Source organism: Dendroctonus ponderosae, unplaced genomic scaffold, assembly GCF_020466585.1.
Source record: "Dendroctonus ponderosae isolate FM_Combo_2020 unplaced genomic scaffold, Dpon_F_20191213v2 Dpon_F_20191213_1, whole genome shotgun sequence".
Classification (NCBI taxonomy): Eukaryota; Metazoa; Arthropoda; class Insecta; order Coleoptera; family Curculionidae; genus Dendroctonus; species Dendroctonus ponderosae.
In genome coordinates, this window is record NW_026017110.1 from 26,963,494 (window position 1) to 26,975,857 (window position 12,364).

A 12,364-nucleotide genomic window follows, 5' to 3' on the forward strand; every position below is an offset into this window, starting at 1 on the left:
AGTTAATGTCTAACATTGTTAAGTGGTAAGAAAACATACATATTTTTGCGCAAAAACTATGAGTGCTACAAAATTCTGAATAAATAAATAGTGCATCAACCAAAAAAAATGTGTTGATGAGTCTTACATAAGAACAAATTCACAGCGAGTTTCACCAAAATACATCGTACTAGTCTCCTGATATTTCGAAAAAGATAAATTTTTTGAATGCCTTTGACCATCAATAGCAGAGGAGCCCGAGATTTTTTGTTAATAAGAGTTAAGTCAGATCAGATCGTCTTCTTTTGATCTAAAGAATCTCGTAGTACCCTTTTGATCATGTGCTTACGGGACACCGGGTATATGTATCTATTTTCCTTCTTAGGTATCTAGAATGTTTTAAATTAAATAGACAGACTCAAATTTGATGAATAACTAATAAGCATTTAACACTAAACATTCAGATCTTTTGGATGGAGTCCATGCAAAACTGTGTTTTTTTTTAATTATCAGCAACTGTTCATCATTGCTAATTCATATCTTTTAAAAGCTCTTAAGCTAATTTTTAAAAAACTTTATCACTTCAAATTGTTGGACAGGTAAAAGTGCATTATTAAATTCAGGAGTTAATACTATGTTGACAAATCAAAACAAGAAACGTTTACAATATTTAATTATATTCATAAACCAATATAACATACAAATGAACAACCTTAGTACAATTTAAAGAAAAAACATTTCGAAAAATACGAGCGTTAATGCTCTTGCCACCCTGAATAACCACAGATGATGTAAAACAACAAGGCAATAGGAATACAATAATGAATATCTGGCGTAGCAAAAATCGCAGGGGCGGGCGCGATCGGAACAGTGGCGTTGCCCCTGCGAATATAAGTAGATACAATACATATATAATAGTATTTAAGATAATGTATATTTATACAAGAGTAGGTAGTTATAGTCGTTTAAATACTGAAGCGATAGTCCAAAGAATGTACGTAATTTTCGAGGTTAAGCAGAGAAACAAGAGTGCGTAGCCTATTATACATGTAAATATATCTCGAAAGGTACACAGATAGACCTTGCGGTCAATTACAGATTGTTACAGTATTGATAAAATATATGTCCATGCAGAACAACACCAAATTCAAATCATCTTGCGGCTTGAGGAAACAACGTTCTGCAGGAACAAAATACACACATCGAAAAACATTTTCTATCAAAACACCTTAATACCACTTCTTGATAGAGGCGGGTAAACAACTGGACACTGCATCTATAAAACAGAAACTATACGTTACTGACTATTCAATCGACCTATGGAAATGCCCCCGTCTCTAGCAAAATACGTTATTTGATACACACTGTAAATATCTAGGAATATATTATAGCATGAATATTATTACTATTATTAGTAACTTATCACTAAAAATCTTTGGAAAGAGTTAACAATATTAGTCAAAAATGTATACATTTTCTTAATTCGTTTAATATGACAGGACTAAGACACAGTTATTTATTTCGTTTATTACTAAGATAAAAATGCCCAATTGAGGCCGTTGGTACTCTTACCGTCATTCAAAACGGGACTAGGCAACTAAGCTATTTCGTAAAAATGATGTTAAATTAAAAAAAAATCACGCTGTAAAATTGTTTATGACAAAGGCACATTTTAATTAATAATCAATAAATTACTGGGCATCTGTTTTTTCAGCAATTACTATCTAGTCCCATTTTAATTAAATACCAACATATCAAAAAGGCACTGGAGCCTCAATGCCTCGCACACATCTTAGACTTAGCAAAATGTTTCAAAGAAATCAACCATGTACATAATCTGCACTACCACTCAGCATTTTAAAGCAAATCATTGCTTTTCAGTTGTTTAGGCCCTTTAAAATAAACTCTTTCACATAGTCAATAAACACAATCAAACAAAAATGACAAATAAAATGCGAGGCATTCAGCGTCCAATTGAGAAATTCATTACAAACACTTTTGTAACGACATAAAACTTTACAGTATAAGATGGATAAGGACCTTAAACGTGATATGTTATGCACACACACTTTTACAACCATTTGTACTTTAATGGCTACATAATTTGTAAGATTGAAGCCACGATTAAAATGCAGGAAACGCGGTTTTTATAAGCAATTTTGTAGAGACAGTCTTATTGAGAAATTGGACTGATGGTATAGTTGAATCTCTTAAAGTATCACATGCCGATTGTTTATTGCAACTTCTTTCTGGAGTAACTGTTTTGTAACGTAAGCCAAAAACTGCCCATACAAAATTTCTCATTTTAATTTTGGTACAATAAGGCTATTTAAATATATCACCAAAACCTACTCTGAACACGTATCAGAAAATGATTAAAAATATACGTTTATCAAGTACTTTTAAAAAATAGTTACGGGCAATTTTATTTTCACGCTTATTGCTCTGGCTTTCATTAGACTCGTTTCTTTTTGTTACAAAAGCTTAGGAGGGAGGCCTTCAAAACGAGAACCCAACGATCTGTGGTTTTCATTGCAAGAGCCGAATCGATAAATACACACAAAACTACCATGTATAATAGATTGTATATAATACTAAAAAAATAATTCTCAATATAAATAAAAATATGTCTTAAAAACAAAAGGAAAACTGAACTTGTATTGAGACGTATCAACGATAAAAATATACATATTCTATCGTTCCGCCTTCTAAACATAATAATAATGGAAACCAATATGGGTTTTAAAACAATGTAAAGATTAATATAGTAACTACCTATACATGCATATATGTATAAGCATGGACCATGTCATGTTTCTCTTAAGAACCGATCCAACAAAATAAAACATAAATAAAGCCCCCCTAAATTAAGCGAATTGATCAATGTTTCAAAAATAAACGTTTTCGCAAATCGTTAACTATTTACCTATTAAAATATATTGTACTCTCAGATTGTGCCTAAAGACGAAGCACCTCACGCTAAATAAGTCGACACCTACAACGAAGCTTTAGAATATTATTAAATTTTTAAAATTATTTATATTTACACATTGAATGAAATGTTACAATTACGGATCTAGGTCGACCTGGAATTGACCAGCACTAAATTAAATTTGACTTGTCAGTGCAAAACGAGGCTTGGGATTATCAAGTTCAGTGATATATTCTTTTAAACATTTACGATAAAATATTCTTTCTAATCAAAAATAAATTTAAACAATTATTACTGTGGTAATTAGGAAGGAAGGAAGAGAAATGCTATTGACTATGCACATAATTCTGGAAATGTGCGACTAGATCATGAAGGAAAACAAAACAAATATCATACTGGACATTATTTGAAAAAAAGTACAACAAATCTCAACAGTATTAAAGTAAAATAACAAAATTTAAGAATATTGAAAAAATATCACAAAAAAGCATTTGGATTACCTGAAATCCTACAATTTAAAGAATGATACCCGTCTTGTTAATGTAACAAAACCTCTCCTACCTGCTTAGTTTATGTAACTTTAAAACGTCATCATCTAGACATCAACATTTATATCGATTAGGACGACGCAAAATTTATTTTAAATACGCAATTCTGAAAGGCATTTGATCCCTCGGGATTGGAGAAGGGGTAGGCAGACAATAAACGAAAAATGGTCACAACCACTTTCAGCGAAAGGAAAAGGGTGGTCAGCGTGAAGGGTTCATTTAAAAGCCAAAAGGGCTCCTACAGTACACTGATATATAGATATTTATACTATTAGGTAAATATTATTAAGTAACAATGCTTTATATGTATGTTATTTTGCTTTGCACGTGTCAAAATTTAAGAATATGGGAAATTAGCTTCAGGTTACTTGTTGGCAATTAACAAACGGAAAATCTTGGCAAAAAAATCGTTTGCACTCGATTTTCTGGAGGTACTTCTTACATTTTGACACCACAACTACATTCTACCATATCGATTGATAAAATGAAATAATTAACTAAAAATAAACCCTTTTAACAGTAAAAATAATACGAAAAATTAAAAGGTAAAAATCAACAGCACAAACTGCTGGTTGTTACCATTTGGAATGATCGATAAAAAATGGCTCGCTCCAAATACTGACTGAGAAAATACTTATTGCTAATCGAATATCTTTTCGACTTTTCGAAAGTGAAAACTAAAACGTCTAAAAAATTCGTAAAATACCAACGAAAAGCGAAAATACACTTTTTCTTGTAAAGTCATGTATAATATAATATGGCAAAAATTACTGGTATACGAGTATCTAAAAAATGTTTGGTACACATACACTAAAAGTTGTGATTGTAAAAATTATCGAAAATTCTATCACATTGATAATATATCATATTAATTAGATTAAAATAAATAAAAGTTATAATTCTTTTGTTTTTTGATTTTATATATTTTTTGGTTGTACCTAAAGTGCAATGATTTCTTAAAGTTGCTATCTACCAAATAAAATAAAAACCAATGTACATAAATACTTTTAGCATTTATAACAAAAACTAGGCCTTCTTAAGGTCATTTAGTAACTAATTGTGATTAATTATATTGGGAACTCGTCAAATGTCAAATTTTAAGGATTCGCCCATGAGGAGAAATCGTTGCACTTTGATTAACGTAAGTGAGCAAATGTAGAAACTCTACGCGACATCACGCATTAAAAGTTTGTGATTTAATAATAATCCCCAATAAATCAAAAATTCACTTGGCAAATTAATTTTTAATTTCCACATTGTAAATATATGACTATAATATGTCAAATATTGAGATTATTGACATCACATGACGCGATTTTTTGAAGAACAACGTCTACATATTAATGGGGTTGTTCGAAACTTGCAAAGCCGACTTTACTACATACGAAAAAAAAAACATTTTAAATGTTACAAAACAAATAACAAGCTATTTACAGAAACTAAAAGAAAAAAAATTCTTTATAACATTAGGATGGCCATATCGACATACAAACGCTATGGAATATATTTTGCCTTCAGCCGGCCAAATATTTGTCTAGATTAATTACAGAAACTGGTTAAGGCCACTGAAATTTGTTTTTCAAAACAAGGCAATGTAAAGCTTATCTATTTTTGTCCATCGAACCTTCAACTTTTTTGTACCAATACCTAAAACGGTATAAAATTATATAAAAAGGTGTGGATTAATCTAACTTAGCGAACAACCCCATTCTGGCAGACCCTTAAATAGGTGTATAAGATACGATTATTTCAATACATAAACGATCTGGCTTATAATTCGAGTTTTTAGGTTTTTTGTTTTTTTTTTAGTTATATACATATAATTTAAAAAACCGCTTTGACTTCGCGGCAAAAACCGCGCAAAGCTTTCACGTCCTGAAAAATAACAACAATAAGAGACTAAGGTCACAACTAACCTGAAATACTATTATCACAGGCATTTAAGACCGTTACAGGCGGCAATATAGAGGATTATTGTTTTTCAAAAACACAACTCAAATTGTAAGTGATATTTCGTGGTCGCTTAATTAATAAAATAGTGAGATTCAAAATGTTATTACGAAGAAAGGGTCAATAGACTGTTTTTATAGACAAACAATCACCCTGTATACTTCTGGAAGTTGCTACTGATTTATCTGATTTCCATTTTTTTGTTAATGCCTGTAAGGTATAATTTCTGAACGAGTAGCTTTTTGAAGATCGATTCAATTGGATGAACATTCTATTGTTTTCTTTGTGAATGTACTAAAGCATGGGTTGGAAAATGATCTAGTTCTAAAACAATATAAGAAAATAATAATTCCCAAAACCACACCTGTATACGGTGTAAATAAAATAGCTATTTTTTAAATCGATCTAAAAAACGGACTCAATTTTTAGCAGAAAAACCAATGGAAAAGTGCGATGCAGCGATCTATTTTATGAGGCTGCCGCAAATATTCTTATTGGAGTGTAGAATCACTAAAAACTCTTCAGTTAGGCTGCGACTTTAGAACCTATCCTACCATGGCACTATTATTGCGGCGACCAGCTAAATTTCTATAAACCTTGCTTGAACCATAAAATAAAGTACGGTTACCTAATCTTTCTTATACATATTCGAAATATTAAATAATAGTTGTGAATAATACCAGTTGCTATTTATTTTATGGTTCATCAATAAGAGAATTCGCATTTACATGGAAAACCTGATTGTGATTATGATCCTTCTTGTTGTCCGAACTAGAGTATGCACAATTCAGACTAACTTGACCGAAGTCAATTTACCCGAAGTGTAGAAACCACTTCACAACGCAAGGATGACAACATAACTTATAAAAATGTCTAAAAACGTGTTCTCTTATTTTTAGCACAGAAACTTAGCAGCGCTACTAATGAATAACACTCAAGTACAACTCTCCACCACGCGCTCAATTTAACCATTAACAAAATCAAATACTCCAAGCGTAAAAAAATAATAAAAAATCAAAATAAAAATTGGCACTAATAACAGCAGACTCACACAATCTTAGAACGAAACCTAAGACCCTAGCCCTAGAAAACGTAAATAAAAATAACAATAGAATAAGTTTTAGGAACCTTGAACAATATATGCGCCATCCGCTAAAAAATACAAGCTTAGGTAAACTATAGTGCGATCCTGTGTGCCATTACGTAGCAATAAAATATCTTGGTTCTAATTAGTTTGTTTAGTTAGGGCCATATGCATGCACAATTATCTTTGATAGCGATTATAACCGGTACTAAGATAATTGATTATCCAACAATAGCAATGTTTACAATTAAATTTAATGTACATGACATTCAATTTACTTGTAAGCTTAATGTTTTGTAATAGCACACTATGCGCACGTCATCTGTAAACTGGAAAAATTAGTGGCATAAAAAATTAAAAACTAAATAAAAAAGGAAAATATGTCCTTAAAAATTAAACTTTGGATAAATGTCAGTTACCTCGAAACGATTAAAAACCTTAAACTAGGTAGTTTAAATGAAAAAATCAGTTCTTGGCTATGTACAAGAGTGCGAATGAGAGATCAATGGCCTGGAGGAACGCCGTCCCTAAAGGATATATAGGGTGTTCAAAACAAGAACATGGTGATTGTTTTTAGCCAAAGTCACCACATAACCTTCCGAGGTAATTTTGAGTCCACAGCAACGCGAAACCTATAAACAAATACCCAAATTAAAATCACATCGGTTTTTTTTTATTAACATGGTGTCCTGCTTGCAGTAATAAATTTTCAGTTATCGTTCGATATTAACAAAATTATGAACGTATGGAATTGATTTTTGAAAGTGTTCATACTTTGAATGAACGTCTGATTTGGAACTATTTAAACAATTTAATTGACCTCTGATTCGCCGGAATGTAAAATTTTAATTTGATGAAAGAGCGGTTTTAAACGATAATTTTGAAAATCGACTTTCTTCGGTTAATAGTTAAGCAAAAACTTAATAAGTCCACAGAATTGTCAGTAGAATTACGCGCTAGAATAACTTTGGTCAAACTGTGCAATTGCTTGCTTCGTAAGACGAAATAAATCGATCATAAAAATGTTATATTTAGTTCTGCTACGGAATTAGTTGTGACACCAGTGAAACAAAAGACTCTATCTCCTTAGTGAGCCTTATTCGTTTTCAAGGTGCAACTTTTCCTGTTTTCTGTACCTTTGGGTTTACAGTAAGCGGATTTTAAAAACCGACTACTAAGATTACAAAGGCGAGCTGTATTAGCAGTATTTCCAAACATTTTAATTGTTTTGCAAAAGTAAATTTATTGATTTGTTTTTGGTAATTAGCCCTGAATAAACTATATCTATTTTTTTTATAAATGAGGCGTAACGAAGTAAGCTAGATTCTTATCGATGCCTTTGTTATTTTAAAATGTCGATGATTTTCGTGCACCCAGTTATCTTCATAGAAATCAGTTCAGAATGAAAATAGTATTCTTACCTTAACGTAAGGACATTCAAATTCGGAAACTAGAGAACCATCTCTAGCAAAAACAGCCACATGAAATCGATTACCATGAGAGTCCCCGATTAAAATATCCCCTGCATCGGATATGTCAATACCATTTGGAAAGTTTGTTAAATTTTCGCATCCGATGCGACGCAAAAATTGTCCTTCCTCATTGAACACAACTACGTTGTGCCCTTTAAAATCGCAGACGTAAAATTCTTTTCCTACAAAAATTGAGTAATAAATTTATGATAATAACTGCAAGTGGATAAAACTCCTTTTGCAGAAAATTACACGTTCCAAGCTAAAGTACGAATTGGCTTACCATGAATGGCGATATCAGATGGCTCTCTCATGTAGTCGCTGCAGTCGAACCAACGCAGCAAGTCTCCATTTTCATGGATAATAAAAACTGTAGGGCTTACGCTGTCGACCGCCACTATTTCACCAGCTGCAGTCACCGCTAAACCAGCAACAATATCGATGTATCTAAAACCGCACTTTAATAATAAAAAACACAAACTTATTTTGTAAAAAATACCTGATTGCAATCTTTTTTAGAAAGTGGCCGTTTTTGGTAAATATTTGCATACGAGATCGCTCATTTCCGCGGTCGCAAACGACGTATTTTCCAGTAGGACGCATTACTGCTACTTTGCGCGGGTACCACAGTTGCCCTTCATCTTTTCCAGGAATACCAAATTGAAACTTAAATGATCCGGTTTTTTCAAAAATCTAAACAACACAATCAATTAATTATTATTAGCAAGATTAAGACAAGAGCAAATTCGTAAAATTAGATAATAGTGTACCTGGATTCTATGATTGTTGGTGTCAGCTACAATAATGTCCTCCTCCATACCCAAGCAAAATCCATGGGGTGAGTTGAATTGTCCCTTACTGGGCCCCAATTGTCCAAATTTGCATCTAATTTGCATTGGACTCACCTTGTTGCTGCGATTAGGCACTGGATTTGGATTATTGGCGGATGATGGCAAAATATTTGTTAAAGTTCCGTCTGGATAGCGATTTAAAATATTAAGAGTTTGCTATATTTTGCACAACTGTACATACCTGTAGGAATAATATCTTCTGGGGTGGATAGCAACGGAGATGTAGATGTGGAAACTCCGCCAAAACCATTTATCATGTTATTAGCCAGATTTAAAGAGACTGTAGATGTTGAACGCACAAGCATATTTCCACCATTCGCTGTTATTGCGGGATTTGAATCGACTACAGAAAAAAGTAAAGGATCATTAAAGTTCCACTATATGTGCCAAGCTTTAATACCCGTAGTATTGAGGCCCAACTTGGCTAACGAGGCCAGATTCTTGTATGCGGTGTCATTAGTCAAAAGATCGGCAATATTGAATGTTGGTGGAGTTGGAGACGTGGCTGCGCTATTTGCAGTTTCAGCAAGTGTGGCCAGCTGCGCGATATTAAACTCTGCAAAGCTGGAGTAGCCCTGTGGCGCCGGAGTAGTAGAAACTTGTGGCAAAGGAGGACTAGCCAACTAATTAACAGACAGCATTATTAACAGGCAAACAGATACGAATAGTCAAACTTACTTGATTGTAATGCTGCAAACTGTTGGTCATTTCACCTTCAAAGCTAGACTGCATAGAAGTGGGCATTGAAATAGGGCTCCCATTTGTAAGAGAAGCAGGCTTCGATAGAACTACGGCACTCATGTCCAGTGGAGATAATTGAGATGCATGATTACTAACGGTTGGACTTTTAGGTGGTGAATCGGAGGACGAGCTCTCAGTAATAAAAATGCCGAAGTTGTCTTTAACGACCTGTAAAAACATACTGTATTAACCATCCCATGATATGTACAAAGAAAGAACACCTCACCTGCTCGAAATGTTTAAAATCAGACTTGAACTCTAGAGTGTAAGAATTTTCAACCTTGGGAAGAGCGGTGTTTAAACCAAGTAATCTAGATGCAACGACTTTTCGCAAGTACATCATTTCCAGAACGGTTCCGCTCTCCAACAGTTTACTTGTATATTTGCAAGCATCTTCAAAATTACTGATCGTTTTTGCAATGTCGACTGATTGTTTCATCATTTTCAGAAAACGATCATGATATAGTGTATTCAACTCTTCTAGAGATTCATCCTGCAAAGAAATTACCGAATGCATTTTTCCTTTGACCATTTTTTATCAGCACACAAACTACTGAATATTAAAAAACAATTCATTGCACAAATTCCATTCCCCAAAAACGTGCACATATTACAAAATAAGCATACTTAAAACATCGGTTTAATAAATGATTTGGTGAATAATGAATGGCAGTAGCATGGGCCAGATATTTACATCGCTTCTCTTACCTTACACTTTTCTAAAACAGCCTTATAACTTTGGTATGTTTCATTAATCAAGTCTTTAGCAGTACTGCGTTGGTGCGACAATTCCTCCAATCCATTATCAACACTGCCAGAGCACTTCATCAGCTTTTCCACCTTTTTCTTACTTTCATCGACAAGCATTTCTATTTCCTGGCGAACTCGAATTTCTGAGTCGGCTACCCCTTCAGTGGTATGACTCTTATGATCCCCTTTGGCACAAAGAGCACATATTAAAGAATTGCAAATCCCACAGTTGTAAATAATATTTTCGCCTGCATGCTCTTCGCATTCCAAAGGCTTATGGATGGTTATTTTGATGCCCTCCTAAAATAATATATATTTTTTACTTTAATTACTATTCGCCTTGATGTTGTTTTGTTTTACTTTACGCATATCCTCCAAAGCAACCACAGAGTGGGACTCAAAGCAACGCATATAATGATGTGCCGTATCGCAATTATTGCACAGCAAATTGTGGCAAGTATTGCAACGTGATTTTGCCACTTCTTTGGCAGTACAGGAGGTGCAAGTTGGATTTACTGAATGAGATACATCGGATACGTTCGTTTTGGTCACGTCGAGAGGTAGATCGGCTACTTTTTTAAKACCCACCTTGAAAATAAACATTTAGTTAATCAACAAGTACTGCATTGTTGCTAGATAACTGTAAAAATCCTTCAGAGGTTCGCATTAGTACTTAGCGAATGATATCAAATACAACAATTCAATTGCAACATAATTCAGAAACATTCTCCTGCTTCTTAAAAAATACTCTAGGAGACATAATATTCGTAATCCTACACAAACCGGAGCTTTTTCTTGTATAGATTGAATATTTTGCAGATTGTTATTCAAATATTCAATTTAAAACCTGACTTACGTTGTTAATTTACCGAGGAGAGTCGCGATCTGATCTCGACAGCGATAGATCGTGCCAGTGCTCGATTGTTAAAAATATTTGGCTGATAAACCTGTTATTAATTATATAATCTAGACAATTTCAAATAATATTGTTAATATTGCGGAAAAACCACTTGAGATASTTTCAAATCATATTATTCAAAAATAGAACTATAGTATTACTTGATATATAAACCAGCTTCTTCACATAAAAAAAAATTGTTACTATAAATAAAGCGTACTTACGATAGTTTCGAATTCACAAGTGGGGCAAACAATAGTTGTATTAGGACTTCCAGCATCACCTCCCCCATCCATAAGTTGTGTTTCCAAGCAATGTTCACAGAAAACATGTAGACAATAAAGCAATCTAGGCTTCATTAGGGTGTCTCTAAATGAAGAAAACGTACGATGACACATAATTAATCTAACTAAACATTATTAGCTATTGATCATTACTAATTAATATCAAGAATGAAAGTTAAATGTCCTTTACACTCTTAAAGGGAATGTTTTGCACACCTTTGTGCTTTAGTGCGCTGAGGATTACTGCTTGCCTTTTTAATTCGTTTTTTATAGATGATTGATTGGATGATTGCTGATTTATTAATTTATATTTATTGATTATTATTAGATTGACAACTTCACTTTTTGCTGGTGTTTTTTGGTGTGTAACAACACACCAAAAAACACCAGCACAAAAATAAATGATAGGACGCCGAACTGGCACGTTCATAAATGTTCTATCCGCGCCAACAGGGAAATTTCAATCAGAAAAACCTTAGACGACCTTAGATGCCAAAATTTAAATAAAAAGATAAGTTATAAATTTACAATTATGTAATATACAGGGTTGCTCATTAGTGCGTCAAAGTGCGATATCTCAGTAAATATGAAGTTTACAAGAAAATTCGTCCAACGAAAGTTTTTCACGTTTAAAAAGTCCACATTCTAAAATTACTTTCCAATATACAGGGTGCATCATAAACGTGTGGTAGTTACCAACTCTGGTTTTTTAAATGAAACCCCCCCTTTTTTTGTTATTTTCAGATTGGCCGTTCAATTTTAATTTATGTTTGTTTCAATCGTTTTACCTGAAAAATTTACGATTTCCGAGTTATTCGTAAAAATGTGAAAGTTTTGACAGCTACTGGGTTCCACAGAAATCGATGCTGTACACT

The 12,364-nt window shown here is 33.2% G+C and overlaps 1 protein-coding gene across 1 annotated transcript in view; it reads right to left on the reverse strand.

The window, feature by feature from the left end:
• Window positions 1–639: 639 nt before the first annotated feature.
• The window catches only part of LOC109536073 (brain tumor protein), a 15,459-nt gene continuing 3,734 nt past the window's right edge, over window positions 640–12,364 (reverse strand). Inside the window, exons 3-15 of the mRNA XM_048662837.1 lie at window positions 11,430–11,574; window positions 10,668–10,895; window positions 10,266–10,607; window positions 9,784–10,050; window positions 9,495–9,725; window positions 9,217–9,439; window positions 8,998–9,159; window positions 8,736–8,941; window positions 8,465–8,658; window positions 8,249–8,412; window positions 7,915–8,147; window positions 6,913–7,125; window positions 640–1,255 (exon numbers count right to left, since the gene is read on the reverse strand). Coding sequence (XP_048518794.1) covers window positions 7,021–7,125; window positions 7,915–8,147; window positions 8,249–8,412; window positions 8,465–8,658; window positions 8,736–8,941; window positions 8,998–9,159; window positions 9,217–9,439; window positions 9,495–9,725; window positions 9,784–10,050; window positions 10,266–10,607; window positions 10,668–10,895; window positions 11,430–11,574 — 2,500 coding nt within the window. The 3' untranslated portion in view covers window positions 640–1,255; window positions 6,913–7,020. The remainder of the gene's footprint in view (window positions 1,256–6,912; window positions 7,126–7,914; window positions 8,148–8,248; window positions 8,413–8,464; window positions 8,659–8,735; window positions 8,942–8,997; window positions 9,160–9,216; window positions 9,440–9,494; window positions 9,726–9,783; window positions 10,051–10,265; window positions 10,608–10,667; window positions 10,896–11,429; window positions 11,575–12,364) is intronic.